A 23,025-nucleotide genomic window follows, 5' to 3' on the forward strand; every position below is an offset into this window, starting at 1 on the left:
TCTAAAAGAACCTTCTCAATTTTCAGTTTATGGCGGGCATTTGCGTCAGCCGACATGCCTCTTTATAAAGTAAATCATCCCATGTTACAGAAGATTCTCACCAAATATTCAAATATTGACACTTTGAAGATTCAACTTTGAGAAAAATGTTACATTTTTCCAGTGTAACAGGCAGTGTCATTTGTGATGGACAACTTGAGGATGAATCTGTGTATCGAAATTCTTCAGCAGTTGGAGAAGCATACCATAAATTATTTTGGCGAGTACTGCACTTAAAAATCCGAGCCCTATTTACTAGCAATTTTGGAAATAATCACTCAAAAGTTGCTTCAGTTATGTTTTGAAAGACAAGAAGACAGTCCTTATTATGGAAGGCCTTCATAGGATATTGTTAAGATTTGGATATAAGCTATGGTCAGTTTCAACACATAATGGTTATTTGACATTTGAACTATATGAAGGCACAGAAACAGCACCCTTTCCCATTGAAGAATAATGGGCCTCAGTGCAGCTGTAGATTTAGAATCAGAATCTCGACTGCCTACAGAATTCAAACTATACAATCTACTTCAACAACTTCTTCACAAGTTTGCCTCTCCTTAAAATTAACTTAATGAAAGAGGAACAGAAACATTACAGAAAAACTAACTCAAAAATATCCTCCCTTGAAGAAAGGAAAGTGTGGAACGATGTCTTTCAAAGAAGATAAGGATAACACTGTAAAATGGCATGAAGATGTGATCACAGTAGTGATCTGCCATGGTGTATCTCCCACCTATAAGATTGCCAGGGTAGGAGTGGAGTATAGTAAATGATTAAAAATACAAATAGTCTGCCCCTCTGTGGTCCAGAAATTTAACAAATATAAAGGAGCAATAGATCGTTTTGAAGAAAATGTTAATATTTTTGAGAGCTGCTCTTATTGTGAAAAAGTAGTGGTTTCAATTTTTTGTTTTGACATAGATCCAGCATGTCAAAGTGTTTGCCAAATTATAAGAATGAAAACTGAAAAGAGTTTACATGCTGTTGTTTTGACATACTGCCAACTACATGGTGAATAACCTGAAAGAAATCACTTGTTAAATGCTTCATTGAAAGATCCCACACCATCAGAAGTAAAGAGTGATCCTGATATTGTTCTACATATAAGAGTCGACTGTTATCAAATATGTGGCCTTTGTCACAAGGTTCATGCATAAGAAATGCAAAGTAGGGTTAGATCATTAGAATAATGATACAATTTTAATTCTCAGAAATAAATTAAATTTTAATTAGTATTATTGTGATTAATAATTAATATATAACAATAAAAGACCTTGTCAAACTGTGTTCGAATATTTATTTACTCCTTCTATAAATAAAAAATAGTATACATAGATTTATTACAAGTCACTTTTATTGAATTTCTACCTACAAGTGATCTCTGTTACAAATGCTGTTGCTAACTAATGCTAAATTCTTGACAATAACGCCATTAACTCTCCTGCTCTCCAATAGAGGAGAGTGATGTAGCAAAAAGTATAACTGTTTTAATGTAGGTACCATATTTTTGTTACAGAGGTTATATCACCTACACCACTGCCATCGTGATCTAGACCAGGCCGTAATGCAGGTTGTGTGACGTCACTCGATGAGTCGGGCTTTTCTATTTGAGTATACGGAGCTGAGTGAAATATATTACTTTATAGCGTGTCGGCGCTCAATTTTATTTAGTGTAATGTGTGTATAAGACCCCTTCACACTTCTTATTGCATAATATGTTGCAGAAATAATTACAAAACTGTGTTATTTTAATGTGAACGGAGTTTTACATGGTAACATAACCTGGTTGCATCAACATTTTAAGTTTGGAATGGAAGCTATTTTGAGATTTAATAAAGAGGAATTATTTATATTGTGATTTTAATTTAGCACATCTACTTTCCTTACTTGTGGGTACAAAATTTACCACAGTCCCTCCTATGAAATTAGTGTATGTACAGTTGTGTGTTAATCTGGTAGGTTAGATAAATACAATTCATTACAACCCAGTATAGTAGGGAACAAATAAATAATACAATTAAATTTTTATTCAAAGTAATGAAGAGAATTTACCATGTTAACATAACCTATCTGCGTCAACATTTTAGGCTTAAGTTGAGAACGAAAACGGCTTTGAGATTTAATAAAGAAGAATATATTTTTAGGATAAACTTCAGAACACGGTTACCGTCCTCACTTATAGGTAGAAAATTCACCATAGTCCCTCCTATGAAATGTACATACGTTATATTACTTAGTAGCGCTGAGGTATAGTTCCGGTAATTTCTGAACTGAAAACAGTTGAATTTATTTTTTGTGGAGATGCAGTTGATCCTATAAGCAAGGCATATTAAAATCCTGAACGAACCGAACTAATTTGTATATGCAAGATGTATGAATACGAAGGGAACTACCTCAGCGCTAGTTTAGCCCTAGTAACATATTAAACTAATCAGATTTCAGACTGGAGTACCGTCTGGAACGAATAAATACAATTGAAGTGTAGACAAATTGCATTTATAAGTTATACGTAGCGTTATGCTTAATTATAATGCATAACTGCGAATATGGAAATGAGGCAAGTACTGATAGAATAAACATAACCTATAACTTCAACACATTAAAATATGCGTGCGATGCAACTGAAAATTGTTGAAACGTGCATAAATGAATGTGCAAGAATTTCGTAATGAAGCATGAGTGCTTTATTTCAACTAATTACAATTCTAGATACTGTAACAGCAATGAAAACTATAGGGTATAATTTTTCGTAATATACTATATGTATCTCGTTTTTAGTTCAAATTGTGTATATTATCAAACGTCGTATTATTTACTCGTATAATGTAGGTTATTCACAAATAAAAAGGGCGCAATAATTTAAATTTAATAAGACAAATACGGTAAACTAACAATAATGGATTAGACAAGAGTAACATCGGTAACGCTGCACTTAGGCCTAATCGCAACTTACTTTACATGCCAGTCAATGTTTCACTTTCACGTATATATTATTACACATATTTAGCCTACTGTTTATAAGACCAAAATTTCACTTAACCACATAAGGGCGCAATATTTAATCGAAATAAAGGCAGGTATTACACATACGAACTTTGCCTGCAACAACGTAATTTTCACGCCAAAAATAATATTATACCTTAAATTGCAAGTAAATTGTGTCTCAAGTGTCTCACAATCACTGTTTAAAATGTTACTGACGCAATTACACTGCATTTCAGAGAAATATATGTTATTCTTCATGCACTGCAACTAATTCATATGGTTGAAAGACCGCCTTTCGCGATCAGCTGTTAAGCGAGTCACGTGGTCTGCCTTACGGCCTGTACAGCGAATAGGGATTATAAAGAATGGTCACTGAGCGAATTTTCCTGTGTTTTGTTTCTTTGTGCGCAGCGTTTAATTCCACTTTCAAGCGCTAGAGGTTAGTGTAATCGAGCAGAGACTAAGATTATAATTGAAAATAGACTTAAGACACAGGATCCAAACATCGCCTACCTTATTGCATAATCCAGTAACGCTTTGCTTCAAATAAATTCAAGTTAACAGCTTTCCCTTATTTCTCAGTGACAAACCAGTCGTAATAATAATATTTTATATTTCAGATATAATAAATCATATTATAATACATTATAAAATTAAGTATCGAATTCGTTTAATATTTGTATATAATATAGGTATATGGTTTTACTTCTCGTAAGAGTTTTGTTTTTCCATTTTCAGCGCTATCAAATCATTACATATTTTAATTGTTGTTGGGGTCAACGTCTCAACTCTCATTATAAAGGAACTCTAGAGTCTAGACATTACAGTTAATGACGGATTTATTATTTTATGGATCCAATTTATTTTATTTGAGTACATAATGTACCTAGATGTATTAATTATGTGTTATATTTCCACTGTGTCGACTGCTAGCTGGTGTGATGTCAGCGCCAACTCTAGGGAGAAAGCAGAATCTCACGCTTTAGCTAGCTTGAAGGTCATTGAAATCAGTCCGGCTACATCAAAGGTACTGACGCGAAGTGTCCATTCTTTATAATCCCTATTCGCTGGCCTGTATTAGATCACGATGGCAGTGCCTACACACAACCCCCACACTGTTTGGAGGACCACACCTGTGGTTTGTTGGTGGATCCATATGACCTGGGCAGGAGGATTGTCAGACAACTCCACCGACCAAATCTCCTCTTCACCATTTCACACATGCAGGTCAGCATGCTGAAATGGCATTTCCTCCATTTTTGATGGAACAGTTACACTGCTGTGACTCTGTCTCTGGAGCCTCATTTGTCAAAAACAGGTTGCATCACAGGACAGTAAGGATGGGATTTGAGTAGGAATGGTTATGGAATGCACTTCACTACTCCTTGCAACTCACGTCTACAAATTCACCAAAATTAAAATAAAAAAAATGTCACTATTTATTCAACTCATAAGAAACTAATTTTAACTACAAAAATAAAAAATTACCATTACTTTAACGATGAGGATTTATAGGTCAAAAAGACAAATAAGCAAATCGTATTCAATTTTATTTTTTATATCTGTTTATGATATTAAATAAAAAAAACCAGTGAATTACTTATTACAATATATTTGGTACTTGCTTTGCAATTACATAATCCTTTTGTGTTAAAATCTAAAACTTTCATTTCAACGTTATCTCACATTACCGATTAAAAATGATAATTAGGTAAAATCGATTTTCACAATAAAAAATTAGTCGAAGTCAAATACTCATTTAAATTACCTGCTTAAAAAAAAAAACAAAAACAAAAACAAAAAAAAACAAAAACAAAAAAAACAAAAGAGGAATAATCTTGTTTCTGGAAGTAAATTAGGCCTATATATTTAAAATCATTCCAAGTTTAAATACACTAGTGCAAAACATTTAATGCAATCAGCCATGACAAATATTACAAAGTTTTATTCAAAATTATATATCTCCTCCCAAACCATAACAGTATGTACAAGTGAATTACATTTTCAACATAGTGTGTCTTCTTTTAAGTCTTAATTATAAAAATCTACAATAAAACTATAGCAGTGAAGCTGACATGAAGTACTTTGTTTCCAGAAAGAATCCATGCATTTCAAATAAATTTATGATTGATTTTATACAACTGCATAAAAAGTATTTCATTTTTTATAATCTTCAGTCATACAAAGATTGTAACTGATCATGTATACGCTGTGACAAAGCTCGGTTAGGTGTAGTTTTTGGTGTTCTTAAAATAATTTTTTTCTTACTGCTTTGTTTTGATGTTTGTGGAGTTTTTAAAAAGCGAAAGCTGTAGCGTAACTGTTTGTACTCTGTTTGTGACTTCTGTAATTCAGTATTAGAACTTCCAGACTTTGTGTTTTCACAACTGTTCTCTAAATTTGCTGCCCTTTTAGTGAAGCTACCAACAGGTGTTTTGTAAGTTGTATTAGAAGGTGTAAGTGTGATATTCTGTGCCGCAATTCTTAATGACCGTCTTAATGGCGTACTTGAAGCTGAATCATCCAATGTTTTTGAAGCATTACACTTATTCTTTTGCTGTACTTTGAAAGGCTGATTGTTCTGTTCTAGAATAAGATTGTGTAAATTGTTATTTTCTTTTTCATTGATAACTGACAAAATATTTGATATCTCGTTATGTATAATATTTGACTGCCTTTGAATTATTGCATTGATTTCTTCCTGATGTGATTGACAAAGAGTAAATACTCTTTTTAAAGCTGTATTAATGAAACCAACATCAATACCAGATGGCTCATTTAAATCTGTTTGTGTTGCCACTGTAATAGAATTTCTAGTTCCCATATTTACAGTCTGATTAGGCCTGCAACCCTTAATTGCAAACAGTGATGTGTCTTGAAGTGTGGAATGAGTGGGAACTATATTTAATAAGCTACTTGATTCATAATTTGGAATTGCATTTTCCTTTGATGTCATTTTCAGATGATTAACAGGATATATACATGTTTCTGGTTTTGGCATTATAGTATTACACATTAAATTGACTTGAGTTGGAACTGCAGTATGTTCTCCAATGTCAGATGTAATATTTTTTTGCAATGAAGAACTCTTTGAAAATACATTAGACTTTTCACTCAAGGATGCAATTATACTACTGTTAACAGTAAATTTTATCTGTGTAGTTTCATTACCAATATTATCGAAGTCATTGACACATGAATTATCATCCACTTTTGTTACTTTGAAACTTCCAGTTTTCGCATACGAAGAACTATCTGATTCTACTATAGAGCTGTCAAAATTATGCAATATTTTCAATGGTACTCCAGATGCCTTTTCTCCCGTATCATGTGTCACTTTTTTCATAACACATTTCTCTGCAGAAACACTGTCATTGGATAATTTGGTGTTAGTAGTTCTTAATTCTTCTGTTGATTGAGATCTTCTAAAGTTGTTCTTAGATACCTTACAATTTTCCAAATCCTTATGTGTAACACTCTTAAATTTGTGTGTTAATATAGAATCGCAAATTGTAACTGTGGTTGATGGTCTTGTGGCTATCTCACTTGTTTCATTTACTTTTGTTTCACATAGCTCTGTGGAATTCTGTAATGTGATGGGTTTCAAGATTCCTGAATTACAAACTGTTCTTATCTCCTCAGAATGTAATTCTAGCCTCTTTGAAAGTTTTTTTCTTTCTGTTTCAGATTGTGAAGACCCCTGCAACATCTCATGCTCATATTTTGGTATCTTGCTGTACAAATTGTTGGATTGTGTTGGATTCCTCTTCCTTTCTACACAACTGTATGATTCTGGATTATCAAAATCATTTCGTTCTCCTTTAGTTTCACTTCCGAAATGTTTTGATCTAAATTTTTCGACTAATCTCGAAGGTTTTATTTCACTGTTAAATTTTTCTTCTTTGGAATCCGATGCTGAAAACATTTCAATCTTCTGAACACAATCTTTGTTTAATCCAGTGAAACCTAGAGGTACTTCAAAATAGTTTGAGTTCAAATGTGTCTGTACCTGTGGTATACTCATAGAACTAGTAGATTTTTCTGACCTGTCAGATCTAGTAAGCACATTGTTGCTTCCTACTGATCGAATAAATTCACTACCGGTACCAATCTTAATATTCTCATCTTTGTTGTGTTGTGTGAATCGACGAAATTTGTTTGAACTGCTGGACATAATAAGAATAGGTGCTTCTGGAACTTTATTAGATATTACACCGCCTCCTTTAGTCTTTGGAGTATTGTGTCGAAAATCCTTAGCTCCAAATCTTGAAACTTCACGTTCCTTATTTTGTGATATGCATTTCTTATATGCAGTCATTTGTTGTTTTTTTTCAGCATTACTCTGTTCAACTTCATTGGACTGAAAGAGAAAGAGGAGTTAAAGCATTATTTAATTCTGAGATTATGAAAGAGAGGGAGAATGGCCATGTTTTGCAAGTTATAAAAGCTGTTACAAAATTGCAAACATTGAAGTGTAAGAAAATTGGTGTACTTCTCTTTAAAGGTTTCTTTGTGCAAAAATAATACAAGCTTAAAATACTTACATACTTATTTTTTTACTGTTAAAACTATAGAAATACTTTTTTCATAAGTCATTTTCGAATTATAGAGATTGCTAAGAGAAGAACATAAGTATAACCTAGCAAGGTAAGCTGGTCTGATTGTAAATGATAGTATGCCACATCAGTTCAAAAATAAGGAACCAATTTTCCTACAATAAAAACTCAACATCTAGACTCAAATATTTCCTGAATTAAATGAAATGCATTTTCTTGTTCTTATGTTCCATCCATGTATAAAAGAAGGCAAGCTTTTCTCTCCTCTACTCAACAGAAATAAAAGTTCTCCTTATCTCCCCTAAGCATATTTGTAATAAAAATTACAAAACATTAAAGTCAAAATATAAGAAGTACACTAATTCTGTTACATTCTGTATATACAGTAGGGACTCTTATCAACCAAACACTCGGTAAACTGAAGGACGCAATAGTCCAAATGGGCTCGAGAGACCCACTCCTCCCACCTCCTTCTTACTGTATACTTGTTCAAACATGAAAACACTTTAGCGAACTGCTGGTCATCTGTTTCATCACACTTGATACGAAAGTTGTGGAAAAATCTTTCTCCAGAGCTGGTGTCAGATAACGACATTCCCAGTAATCAGCATAACGAGGTTAGTCTCTGCCCACTTTTACTCAAGTTGGCACAAGACAACAAGATCATCACTGAAGATGAGGCTCAAGAGGGAGGTTGTGACGATGCGATACAGCACCAAGAAACTTTAATGATGAGGAAATCGTGCAAGCTATCAACAACAAGGCTGAGAAGGAAGAAGACAATGATGACATGAACCTCACTACGAAAGTGTCTGCTTCGGAAGCAGTGAAAGCCTTGAACATAACTCTTCAATGGGCTGAAGAAAACAGCAAAGACAGTGATGAAATTATGTTGCTGTGACGTATGTGAGGTTGTGTATTCGATCAAAAGCTCAATTTATTTATTTATTTATTTATTTATTCTGGTGTAGTTAAGGCAGTATTAAAAAATTATGTAGTAAGTAAATACAAAATGTATTAAGGAAGGTTTTGGCATGTTTTGCCATACCAGTACATATACGTATTGTATAATATACAGAGTGATTCACGAGGATTTACCACCACTTACAGAGCTTATTTCCGAAAACATTCTGAGCAAAAAGTGTCATATAAACATTTGTCCTAATCTCAATATTTTCAGAATCACACTAATTTGAAGTTGTTTGTAAAATACCATTATTCTTCAGTTTTAAGGGTAAAAGAATATTACAGATAAAGAATGAACTATTCAGGAGTATCATTTCTTTAATTAGCTAGTATTCTGAAGCTAAAAATGTGTTGTGAATTCCATGATTGCTTCGTACAGAATTTTTTTTTCGATTTTTAACTACAAAATTACATTTTGTTACGCATTTATCACACAAACTGTTACAAATTACGCCACTCTCGTAAATTCCTTGAGACTGTACATTAGGATGTATAATTAAACTGTAAAGAATGATGTCATTCTTGGTTAAAAATTGAAAAATAAAATCTGTGCAAAACAATTAACAACACATTTTTAGCTTGAGAACACTAGCCAATTAAAGAAATGACACTTCTGAAAAGTTCATTCTCAAATTTGTAATGTTTTTTTTACCCTTAAAACTAAAGAAAAAAGGTATTTTACTAACCACTTCAAATTAATGCAACTTTGAAAATATTCAGATTAGGACAAATGTTTATATGACATTTTTTTGCTCAGAATGTCTTCGGAAATAAGCTGCATAAAGGACGCTAAATCCTCGTGAATCACCCTGTATTATACACATAAAATAAAAGTGTCTCTTTTTTAATCATAAAAGTCTTTTTTTTTTTTTTTCCGTTCAAAAAGACCCAGTAATCAGAATGATTCGCTAATATGAACGATCCCTTTCCACAATCTGTTTGGATTATCAAGTTCCTATGTACATTCATATACAAAGTGTTCCAGTGATCGTCACAACAACCTTTCAGAGTAAGTACAGGGGCTCTTCTTAAGAAACAATTTGAGAACAGGAACCCACACCCAAAACAAATATCACTAAAATAAACAGAAAATCACAAGCATCTAGCTTCTACTTCATTAAATGTACATGTTTAATTATTAATTATTTTATTTTTAATAACAGCACTTCAGTCGTAATTAACATAAAAGTTATTTCAGTAACACAAGTACAGTATAATGCTGCTTTGTGTGTACAGCTTACTCTGGTTGACAATTATATTACATTAATTTTGTTTATTACGTTCCACATCATAAAAGGTTTCTAATCAAGCATATGAGAAAGTAATAGATTTCATAGAAAAGTCAATTAAATTGATATTCTCCAATAAGTAGCATACAACTACTTAATACAGTGTTACGAAATTATTTTAATTTTAGAAAACACAAAATAACCTAGATATCTCAAAAGATCAAAACTTCCATTGGCATAAATATAATATCGAAGATTAATTTGTTAGTCTAAGTTGCATGTAATATTTCTTGTTCCCCCTGAATTATGTATAAACCAGATAGAACTGAAACTAGTAAGTAAATAATAAATAAAAACTCTTGGTGAAAATATAGTGTCTCATTTATTATATTATATTCTTTCTTGTGTATAAAAAAAACTACAATTTCATGTCAATGCTTACTTTTGTAATGCAAAGCTGTACTTTTTCGCGTACTTCTTGCTAAAGCCAGCACAAAGTTCCAGTTTTCAGTTGATTATTTACTATTCAGGGGTGTATTATATAACTCACAATTTGTTAATGTAGTAATATTACATTTTTAAATAAGTAAAATATTTAACATACTCTATAATACATTCTTATCTAATGGGTTATTTTTAAAAACCTTTTGCATTCTCTCGAGTAGCGTTCCTGAAACTGCGGTCGGAAAACAGAGCTAGCGCCACTCAATGACAAACCACTGAACTAGAGAAAGTAACATCACTTTCTATTCTACCCACTCTGCTAATACTTTTGTGGAACAGAAAAGTAGTAATGTCACTTGTAATTTGTACATATGGAGTATTAAAATACAATAAAATTGTACAACATACTTTTGTGGAACACAATGCTGATAATTTGTGGAAACTGCAGGTGAATTTACTTATAATGAATTATATCATATTTTTGTGCAATTGGATTCAGGATACAAAACTTATTTTTTTCTACATGAGCGAAATATTGGAAATAAAAAACATCAATACAAGATCAAAGGATGGTCTTTTGATTGGAAGATGTCTACACAAAGTTATGCTAAAAATTGTGTCAAAGCTGTGATTAAAAAGAAGAAAATTACAGTATTCGAAATAAAAGTTCCTAGATTGAGTAAGACCAAGAATAGTCAGAATTCTGCACTATAACGAAGCACCTTAAGTGCAATGCAAAACGAACTATCAATGAACTAAAATTACAGTATGGTTTACTTTCGAAGCTGCATATGCTAACCTTTGAAAAATTTTATGACGAAAAATCATTATGAACTTGTGAAAGATATGTTACAGGCATAATCGTCATGAATCATCCTGTATATTACTGTTATATTATAATAGGTTCAGCATTCCCAGTTCCTGTTGTACACCCTCTGACACAGAAATTGATTGCTGTTCAGAGACTCAGTCCCATCTCAGAATAGTCAGGAATCATCGTGTGCGCTGTTTACACGCATGCATTTTACACAGAGAGAGATTCGAAGTCCGGTCTTTGTAACGAGAAGAAAGAGCTCTATCTCTAAGCCATAAAAGCTTCGTAGAGAATATGTCGTTTCGTAACATACAAATACATCGCAGCTATGACTTGATTTCATCATCAGACCTCGATGGTAATACAGCCAACTTCGGATATAGTGAACCTCTGCGGACCAGTATATTTTGTTCACTATATCCGAGGTTCACTAAAACCAAAGTGTCTGTTTTTATACTACTGACATTGCTATACATACAGTTAATGCCCGTTTGGGTCAGACCACGTTCAATATCAGTACTAATGTTCTCTTTATCTTCCAACTTAAACACTTTACGCTTCGACATCCTGATGTTCATAGTTCGAAACTTGAATCTAATCTGGCCATGGCTCTGACCGATTTCGCACCTCTTCCCACTAGAGGTATGCTACTGTGTACTCGGCCTTGGAATTACCCCGGGTTCACTTTTACAAAGATGTGGAAGGAAGGATTGTGGACCATTATACTGTAATCCTTCTTGTATTTACCCTTTGGTCATCACTCTACTTCCTTTTACAAAAGGAAACACTTTCTCTTCATATTCTTCTAATAACCTCTTTTAAAGGAATCAGAACTAATTCTTCCTTTATCCCTCACTGCGTACACTATTCTCTTTACAATGTTTCAAACTGTCCAGGAAGGTGAATGAATCCTTTGTCTTTCAATGCACTTAAGGCGTAGAAGGTTTGACATCTTGTTCTGAACACAATTTTGGAAGTTTATAGGACAAAGGGTTTCCTAAATTACAATTTTGGCCATTTTAAAATTATATTTTCTTGGGAAAGTTCTAGTTTTAGGTTCACTATAACCGAAGTGAGGGTTCACTATAAATGGAAATACTAATGTACAGTAATGGCAAAAAAAAACCAGACCGACCCTTGTAGCTAATTTCAGAGCCTTGTTCACCCAGAGCACAATAGACTGGTAACTAATCCTGCCTTGGAAGGAAACTTTTTTTTTGTTCCTTATTCAAATTTATTCCCAATACTTTTCGATTGCTGGTAAAATTCATGTTCTGGGAATAAGTTAATTAAGTAGTAAAATATCGCTGCAATCGAAAAGTATTGAATAAGGAACAAAAAATGTTTCCTTCCCAGGCAGAATTCGAACCACGAAACTCTTAGTTGTTACCAGTCTATCATGCTCTAAGTGAACAAGGCTCCGAAATCAGCTACAAGGGTTGGTTCGGGTTTTTTTGCCACTACTGTACTTTTTAATGTATGCGGGTCAGGATCAACGATTTACGTTCACTATAACCGAATATTCACTATAACTGAGTTCACTATATCCAGAGTTGACTGTATTTCCCCATGTGAATCTCGCGATAAACCAAATGACACTTAACAAATTCACACCACAGGAGAGCGACCATTTTTCGTGTCAAAGAATGTACAAGTGGTACCACTACGTTTGGTATTCGTGCACAACTAGCTCCTAGTTCAGCACAACTCTGTGATAAAACGACAACACAATATAGTCCTCTATCCATCTTTTTTCAGAACAAGATTATTCTTTAAAAATTTGTTACAAATGTAGGGTGAACAGAGAAAGAAAACGATGATACCTATCAACACGAAATGTAACATACCTTGTTGATTTTCCAGCTTCTCACTTCTTGACTAGGCTGTGTCAGGTTCATTTGCTGTAAGTTCTCCTTTTTCTGTGAACCTAGAAATAATTTAGTGTGATTATTTACAGTTAAATTTAAGTGAAGATATTAGACAAAGACCTGACACCACCAAGACTCAATAAATTTCATCAACAAGAGATGAATACATTAAGAAAAATAACGGGCATAAAAAGACTAAACAATGTAAAAAAAATCAAACAAAAGGACAGCAATGTAGTACACCAAAAACAGATGACACTGTTAAAAAGGAAAAAAAGAAAGAAAGGAGAGTCGAGTGGAATGAACATATACCGGGGACAGAACATCTAGAAGCTTGGAGGCCGTTACTTTTAAGCAGTCCGACCACTCCCTTCTCCCGCACTAGCAGGTACGGTACCATTCATCTGCAAAATATTTTCTGAACGGAAGTTCAACACAGCTGGATCAGTGAAAGTAAGTGGTCAAAGTTTTCAGTTTGTAGTTCAACGAACAATTCTGCTGTGTGTGGACACTTCTGTAGTGACGTCATTGAAGCCTCTAGTTGTTCTGTCCCCGGTGTACGAGGTGTTTCAAAAATTATAGTAAAAAATTTAGGAATGAAAATAAAACAAATAGAAGCAAAAAAAGTTTCAGTAAACATGGGTCCACAACATGTCATTTTGTGCCAGTTGGGGCCCGCTGCATAATAAGTAATAATTGCAACAAAAGCAGTGATCAATCACGAGACAATAAAATTAATAATTTTGATTTCAACACCACAGAAACGTGATTAAACATACACAAAAGAAACTTTTTTGTTTGAACAACAGTAAAGTTAGTGGATAAACAAGGTACGTATAGTATGAACATGTTAAGTGAAGAATTTTATAGCAGGTGTTGGAAAATGCTGACCATGCACTTGAATGTACCTGTCTAGTCTTCTCTGCAAAGACCTGAATGCACTTGAGCAATACTGGGTCATTCTTCATTTGCTGGAAGACATCTACAATCCAGTGTTGCAATTCTTCAGGTGTGATGATGTCTGTTGTGTATTTTTTAGTAGGTTATTTTACGATGCTTTATCAACATCTTAGGTTATTTAGCATCTGAATGAGATGTATGTATTTATTTACACTGCAAGTGGGCAAGCACCCGGTGGCAGTGGTATATACAATATTAACAATACACAATAAAATAAGCAATACACAATAAAATTTACAATACACAATACAATTTACAACACATATACAATTTTATACACAATACAATTTAACACAATAATAATAAAACATAAAATAAAATACCTAATTTTACAACACAACCTACATAATTATGTATAGGTCCTACATAAGTTTCAATAGTCTTTCACTTTACTCTCATCTCATTCCCTGTAGTGGCACTATGACGCATTTCACTGACACTTTAGCACACATTTCACTGACACTTTAGAACACATTTCATTGACGCTATAAATTATCACTGATCGGAACTGTTCACTGCACTGTAAAACCATAACTTCACTGACTCACCTCGCTTCACTGATACAACAGTTCAAATAAGTCAAATAAATACATCCTTATGCATACTTATAAACAGAACTACATTTAAGCTAAACATTTCTAGTCTAAGGCCCTCTTACACACTATTTTTAAATAATTTACAATTCAAACCAAGGAAGTAAACTCGTCAGGCTAGATAAATACATGTCACCTTAAAAAATTAAATGTTGAATATCACCTTAATTTTAATTTTCACTTTATACACAACTCCTTAAATTATTCTTGAATCTCCTTAAGGAAGGACAGCCCTCAAAGACCGCTGCAGGTAGGTCATTCCAATCATTTATAGTTCTATTTAAAAATGAGAATTTACCTACATCCGTTTTCTGTTTCCTACATTTGATTTTAAAATCATGATCGTTCCTACCATAGTACGTTGGCTTTTCTAACCGAGCCGTTATGTCTACCCATGCTTTCTGACCTAGATGTGCTCTATACAATGATGTTATTCTAGTTTTCCTACGTCTGTTTTCCAAAGTTTCCCATTTAAGTTCTTTTATCGTATCGTTTCCATCTTCTCTTTTACCTTTAACAAATTTAGCTGCCCTATACTGGATTCTTTCTAAGGAATTTATCTGATATATTCTATAGGGATCCCAACACGTAGTTCCGTATTCCATTAACAGTCGCACTAACGTTAGATATGCTATTTCCCTCGATTTGGGGCTAGCCTTTCTCAAGATTCTCATAATAAAGTGAAGTGCCCTCCATGCTTTGCCTGTAACATTATCAACATGCTCTCCCCAAGAAAGTTTGGAGTTTAAATACACTCCTAGGTATTTACAACATTGTTCTTGCGGAATTACAACACCACTGAATTCGTAATTAAGACTAGTTTCCTCTCGGGTTTTACAAAATGTTATAGATTTACTTTTAGAACCATTTATTTTCATCCTATGCTTTAACGCCCAGTTATAAATTTTATTCAAGTCTGTTTGAATAGCATCTACATCTGAATTATTTCTAATCTTTCTATAGATAATGCAGTCGTCTGCAAATAGCCTCACATTTGATGTAATATCCTGGCATAGGTCATTTACGTATATTATAAAGAGTAATAGACCCAGAACGCTGCCCTGTGGCACGCCTGAACTTATATTTCCAATTTCCTATATTTCATGACCTACTCTAACTCTCTGGGTTCTACCTTTTAAGAATTCTTGGATCCATAGCACCACTCTTTTATCTATTCCTAGCCTACTTAACTTATCTATTAATATATCATGTGGCACCAAATCAAATGCTTTGGAAAAATCAATCACAACTGCATCGATTCTTCCGCCTCTATCTACCTCTTCAGCTAGATCCTGAACCAGCGACGTAATTTGACTATCACATGAGAAGCCTTCCCTAAAACCATGCTGGCGGTTGTAAAACCAGTCTTTCGCATTTAGAACATGACGAATATAATCCGATATCAAATGCTCCATGACTTTACATACGACAGATGTAAGGCTAATCGGTCTGTAGTTTCTGACATCTAATTTATTTCCACCTTTATGTATGGGTACCACTATAGCTGATTTCCAGTCACATGGAATAGCTGCATTGTTTATGGAAACATGAAATATACGCATTAAGTATAGAATTATGGCCTCGGAACTTAATTTAAGAATCTCTGTAGCAATACTATCTGGTCCTTGAGAATATCGATTTTTTAATTTCGTTATTCTCTCTCTAACCCCTTTGGAAGTTATTTTGAAAGTCGAATTTGGTTCACATTCACGGTCTGTGACACAACCACTCGTATCAGCGGGATTATTATTATTATTATTGAAAACCGAAATGAAATAGGAATTTAATAACTCGGCCTTTTCTTTGTCATCAGTTATACTTTCTCCGTTCTGATTTCGTAAAAGCACTACTCCTTCATTTTTTCCTTTTCTCCTGCGTACATAATTATAAAACTGTCTCCAATTGTTACTTTCATCTTCTTTTAAAATAGTTTTTAGAAAATTTTCCTGAGCTAACCTTTTTTCACACTCAAGTTTCTTAATTAATTCGATATATTTTTCCCAATGCTCATGGCTTCGTTTACGTTTGCTAAATGCGCGCCTTGTCTTTTTCTTTAAGTAGCGAATATAATTAGTGTAATATTCTGGGTCCGGATTTTTCTTAATTATTTTAGAAGGTACACATTTTACTAATGCCTCGAAAATTATACTCTTAAATTTATGCGACACATTTTCCATATTTCCTTCCGTCCTTAGAAAGTCATCATGCTTTTGTCGTAGAAACGTTTGTAATTCATGGACATCGGTTTTGTTAAAATTCCAGACAGACAGTGGACTTGACCTCGGATTTACTGTGTTTTCCCAGAAGATTTCTAATAAGACGCTATTATGATCACTTATTTTATGAAGACTTTCAGAGTTGACAAAGAGAGAGACAGGTCTTAGTAGGTAAACATCTAAGAGGGCATTGTCACACGTTGGACCATTTACTACCTGCGTGAAATCTTTACGCCAGATCAATTCATTAACAAGGGTCTGTGCATCTGAATTTGTACCTGAAATCCCGTTCCAGTTAATTTTCGGGAGGTTTAGATCCCCAGCAATTACTACGTTTCGGTCTTCTGATACTGTATTAAGATATTCATTTAGTTTGTGCAAAGTTAAGTTGTTTAATTCACTGGGTGGTCTGTAACATGCTATTACATCTAAGGTTTCCCGCCCATTTCTTATCTGAACATTCAATATTTCAACTTCCTCATGTATCCACAGAAGATTGGTACTTATTTCTATCTTAGTACAAACGAAAGCTCCCCCTCCCTTTTCACTTCTATCCTTTCTGAAGACTCTATAATCCGACCTAAAAATTTCCGAGTCATTTATGTCTTCTCTAAGCCATGATTCCGTCCCAATTATTACATCTGGATTATAAACATCGACCAAGTTCCAAAACGGAATAAGTTTATTTCTAATACTTCGGCAATTAACCGGTAGTAGTCTTAGTAGGCCTGTCCTTACTTGAACATTCTGAATCCCCGTGGCACCTCGCCGTCACTGCAGGTCTACACCGCCCGCGGATAGGTCTTCGACCGCACCGCCCACTGGTAGTCCCTCGACCCCTCCGCCCGCTGGTAGACTCTCACCCCCGCTGACCGCCGGTAGTCCCACGCCCCCGCCGTCGGCTGATGGTCCTTCGGTGCCACTGCCAGCTGATGGATCCTCGATCCCGCCACGCCATGTTGTAGTAACTACCCGCGCGAAGAGGGATCCCATGTCTGCAGCTCCCCTCTGATTTAGGTGGATTCCGTCCCTTCCGAAGCATCTGTCGTCTATCCAGGAATTTGGATCGACGAAAGGTGAAGGTGATAATGCCGGTGAAATGAGTCCGGAGTCCAGCACCGAAAGTTACCCAGCATTTGCTCATATTGGGTTGAGGAAAAACCCCGGAAAAAACCTCAACCAGGTAACTTACCCCGAATGGAAATCAAACCCAGGCCACCTGGTTTCACAGCCAGATGCACTAGCCATTACTCCACAGTTGTGGACTCTGTTGTGTAAACTAGGCTTTTTGCATAATCTCATACACAAAAATCCAAGGAATTTAAATCTGGTGATCTAGGTACAGGTCCTGCTCTATCTATCCACTGTTCACCATATCGTCTGTTTAGATACTGTCTCACAATTAGAAGGAAAATCGGATGAGGAGTGTGTGCCATACATACAAAGTATGAATGTTGCCACTTTACCGTATCCAGGCACTTGGTTCACTGATGGCCCCAACCAGCAAAAAAATGGCATTATCTCTGAACAGTTAATTTGCGGACCCATGTTTACTGGAACTTTGCTTCTTTTCGTTTTTATTTCTCATACCTAAATTTTTGACTATCACTTTTGAAATACCCTGTATAATTTGAGGGTTATCTAGGTTTTTTCACCCACAATATAATTTTCAACAAGGGTCTAATTGATCCAGTAATGTACAGAGATAAAATCCAGCATTGTGTCTTTGAAGTTGCTGCAGGTCTCTTTTATTTTCAGAATTTTGATAACTCCGATGAATTGTTTGAAGAGTTTTGTGAATAAAAAAAAAACAATTGCATAGATACATGGAGAATGAAATCATTGGATGATTTTTTTTTTCTGAAGTGAATGTAACAAAAGTTCCAAATATTGCGAATATAATTGGTTTTCTCTTCATTAGGGCAAGAAGGGGCACCTTGGAACAGTTTTCTATTTACATTTTTTATTCACATCCATTATCAATATGTTGAACTTTAAATAGCACAGAACTATAAGACATTGCTTAATAAACACTTCAGAATTGTATATTTGCAGAAATTGTATATTTGCAGAAATTGCATATATCTGAAACGTAAATTAAGTCAGAACTAATTCTTTAATATGTTCAAAACTGTCCCATATTTTTGTTGTTGTTGTTTTCTAATGTCAGGCAATCAACAATAAAGTCATTTGAACTCTTGCACTCCAATATTTTTCAAAGCTATAACTGCCCCATGTATGGGGGTCCCTATGAACAGACACTTTTGAACAATGTCCAAATCATCTGTTAAAAACCTAACACTAAAAATATTATTTAAAGAGCACTACTATTGTTACATTATTTTTTGTTTAAAATTACTGATCCTACAAATAAACAAATGGCCCTGCAAAAGTGTAAGTTTGAGATCAATGTTATACAGTGAAGTACTATGTATTAATTTAAATTAATACTTAAAAGAGAATGGAGGCAGAACTCTGACAAAATATAAATCATTTAAAATTAAAATAGCTTGTAATTGATAGAATCAGTACATTCTAATTAAATATAAAAAATAATTACATTAAAATTTTATAGAAGTTCCATATAAAAATTGACTGAAAACAAAACTGACCACAATAAGGAACATGAACTATATTTATTAACAGATTCTATGGTACTTACTCAAGGGAAAAAAAGTATAAATTAGACCCATTTGTTTATTGAAAATAACACAATTTTACTTCCCCTTTCTATGAGGAATCCGAAAATATATGCAGCATCACTGCATATTTCAGCTTTAAGTTATGCTCACTGTCTATACAGTTGGTTGTACTCAACTGTATCCAAAACCAAAGTGATAGTTCATGGAGAGTTAAGGGAAGCGCAACTCATACCACAGATAGATTCATGTTGGCTTCATCCATAAAAGAGGACAACTTTCTCGTCGAATTTCACTGCACCAATGTCAAAGCATAAACATTGGCAAGGACTCGTCTTGAATCATTAGACTAGGAACTAGCTCTGAAGCAGGTTTTGTGATGGATGCACAAGGGATATGTTGTTGTTGTTGTTGCTGTTGGTGTTCAAATGTCAAACGTTGACAATGATGCCATTAGTTATCTTGCACTCCAATATTTTTGAGGCATAGAATCTTCTTTTTGCAGGGTTCTACATCTTCCTAAATGTTCTAAGTTCATGGGTTCATTTTGAATTACATAACACACATAAGGGAGATAGTGCATGCTTTGGGGGTTGAGATTTCTTCCCAATCAGTCAAGAGCATCATTCTGTAAATGTGCATCTACACGGTTCAATTTTTCTTTCAACTTTAAGCATTCAAGCAATGCATGCAAGATTGATATTTAATATTAATTAATATAATTATATATGTAGTGAAGATGACATTCAAAACAGTGCACTATGTAGACGTAAAATCTTGACGCATCTTAATTGAATGCACATTTTAAACTTTATTCTTTCAATATTCTTCCCAGATTGCATGAGTACACACATGGAAAACTGAACTGTGTAGATGCACCTTAACAAGCATTTCGAGTGTGCAGTTCATAGGAGAGTTGTTGCTTATTATGCAGTTTTTATAGAGTTTTATCCAATTTAGAAAACTGGAAAGTGGTAATGGATCCAGGAAGAGAAAAGTGGCAAGTTTTGCATTGACAGACAAGGAAAATAATATTTAAAGTGTGTTTATATTTTATAGTGTGCACAAGCAGACACCAAGACAAACAGAAGACTAGAGACGTGACATTGCCACACCTCAACAAAAGTGAGGTGTCAGTTAGTCAAAGGCATCTCAAGAATACATGGCAACAGCATAACAGATAGCTCTCTCAGCTCAGTGTTAGCAGACGACCCATCATTCGAGCTGGTCCTGAGTCTAGTTGTTTTAATGTTATAATGTGAAACTATTAAAAATTATTGCATTATAGAGATAATTATGTAGGCACATCAAGCACAGACGTGGTAAGTGCATTATGAAGTGCAAAATGTGTCCCAAACAAAGGTGACATGAGTGATGTGTTTAAGCACATTGGACCAGTACAACAAAGATACGATTTCTTTCATGTGAATTTTTTTCAGAAGTCATAGATGCCAATAATTTCTTCCAATAGATACGTATGAGCACTTGATAGAAAGTAAATATCTTACTTCTTAATACATGTGTCCAGCTATAAGCTGATTACACGATGTCCACTGTAAATCAAATATGCAATTATCCAGAGCTGTGGATTGGTGAGAATTTCATGTAACAAGTGGTTTTCATTCTTTCCTGCAGTTTAGTGTTGGTGTTATTACACTGAAGTAGGATGTGTTCTATTGTTTCTTCTTCTGTTAAACATTTTTTACATAGCGGTGACTCTGTTAATTTAAAGCAATGCAGGTAAGCTTTTGTAACAAGGTGTCCAATTCTAGCCCATGCAGCAAAAGTTTGTACCTGTCTGGGAATATTACAGTAGATTTTAATATTATTGTGTAGTTTCAAAATTTTCCATACTGCTCTTTCTGTTTGTCCACTTAACCAATCTTCTGTCCATTGCTTATTTATCATGTTATGAATATTATTTATTATTCTGTCACGAGAATCTGTAGGTTATGGTATTGGTAAAAGGTTTAGGTAAGTAGGAAGGTAGGTAAGTAGACAGACAGATAGATAGGTAGATAGATATACAATGCAATAAGTTTTACCATTTAATAGTACGGTATTAAAATATTTACACAGTACTATGAAATGTCAAGAGTTCATCTACAGAATAGAAAGTGTGAGATATTAAGTAATTTTTTAGTTTTACCTTAAATAATGCAGGGTTTTGGTTATGATTCTTAATGTCTTCAGGAAGGCTATTGAAAATTTTTATCGCCATGTAACATACTCCCCTTTGATAGCATGATAAATTTGGTGATGACATATGAAAATCATTCTTTTTTCGGGTATTTATATTATGTATGGCTGAATTAGTTGGAAAATTTTCTTTATTGCATAAGAGGAAATTTATTAAAGAGTATATGTACTGATTTGTTAAGGTCAGAAGATCTCTAATTTTTTTTTAATAATCTACACGATTCCTCCAACTATTATTGTAATTGCTCTTTTCTGTAATAAGAATATATTTTTACTACCTGTAGAATTCCCCTAAAATATTATTTCATAGGACATAATGGAATGAAAATAGGCAAAATATATTGTTTTTAAGATACTGCTGGTTAGAAATTATTGTAACGACCTAACTGCAAAGCATGCTGAACTAAGTTTCGGGGTTATTTCTTTAATATGATTTTTCCAATTTAATGTATTATTAATATGCAAACCAAGACATTTGGTTGTTGATGTTTCTACTAGGGGTATATTGTTGATAGTTGTGTCTAATGTTTAAGAGATTAAATTTGAAATGGTTTTAAATTGAATTATGTTAGTTTTATTAATATTTGATGCAGGTTTTGCTATTTCATCTGCTATCTCGTTACCTCGCATTAGACAGTGGCCTGGTATCCATTGAAAGGTGATAAATTTACCATTTTTAGAAAGCAGATTTATTAATTGCACAATAGGTTCAACTCTGAAAGCGTAAGCAGTTGGTGTATATTCGATTATTGTTTGAAGGGCTCTTTTTGAGTCTGTAAATATGCACACCTGTCTATAATGAGAAACTTTGCAGTATTGGAGAGCTGCATAAGCCAAGGCTTTGAAACAAAAGAGCATGGTATGAAATACTTTTCATGTGTTGATGGAATGTAGTTTCCAGCTTCAGACTTGCCATTTTCAGATAATGATCCATCTGTATTATATGAAAGTGATCTTATATATTTCGTTGAACATCTCAAGTACTTCTGCCTTTAATATTTCACTGTTGGTTTGTTTTGTATTGTTGCTTGGTAGAGATGGAAAGGCTCTTGGTTTCTTCCATTCCCAGGAAGCTATGTCATGAGTCACTGGGACCTTTGCTATACTGTTTGTATTCATTATGGTGGGTGCTTGACTGATTGCATATCTAAAGGACTCTTTTGGAGCTTTGGGGTCTGGATTCAATGCATGTAGTGGATGTCGTGGTGATGTTAATTGTAGTTTTGTTTTTAATTTTATGAGTTTTCTTTTTTGTATGTGATAGGTAAGAGGTTCAACATTCAATTCAATTTCCAAAGAGTTGATAGGCGTTGTTTTGAGACATCCGAAGCAAAGTCTTAGTGCTGAGTTTTGTATTGTTATCAATTTCACTACATTTGAATGTGCTGTATTCCCCAATATTTCACATTCATATGTTAATTCTGTTCTGATATATGCAAGTTAGAATTTCCTCATGAGTAGGGTGACCAGATTCACATCAAAAAAAAGAGGACACAAAGCTTAAAAAAACGAGG

General features: G+C 34.0%; 1 protein-coding gene and 1 long non-coding RNA gene across 5 annotated transcripts in view; one reads left to right on the forward strand and one right to left on the reverse strand.

The window, feature by feature from the left end:
* Positions 1–3,355: 3,355 nt before the first annotated feature.
* Positions 3,356–9,423, forward strand: LOC138701478 (uncharacterized). The gene is made up of 3 exons (XR_011332600.1): positions 3,356–3,466; positions 3,961–4,254; positions 6,715–9,423. It is a non-coding gene; the product is annotated as an uncharacterized lncRNA (long non-coding RNA).
* Positions 4,919–23,025, reverse strand: part of LOC138701476 (uncharacterized) — a 44,427-nt gene continuing 26,320 nt past the window's right edge. For all 4 annotated transcript variants that reach the window (XM_069828374.1, XM_069828375.1, XM_069828377.1 and 1 more), the window contains exons 5-6: positions 12,884–12,963; positions 4,919–7,387 (exon numbers count right to left, since the gene is read on the reverse strand). In XM_069828374.1, coding sequence (XP_069684475.1) covers positions 5,201–7,387; positions 12,884–12,963 — 2,267 coding nt within the window. In that variant the 3' untranslated portion in view covers positions 4,919–5,200. The remainder of the gene's footprint in view (positions 7,388–12,883; positions 12,964–23,025) is intronic.

The sequence above is a fragment of the Periplaneta americana genome, chromosome 6 (assembly GCF_040183065.1).
Source record: "Periplaneta americana isolate PAMFEO1 chromosome 6, P.americana_PAMFEO1_priV1, whole genome shotgun sequence".
NCBI classification, from domain to species: Eukaryota; Metazoa; Arthropoda; class Insecta; order Blattodea; family Blattidae; genus Periplaneta; species Periplaneta americana.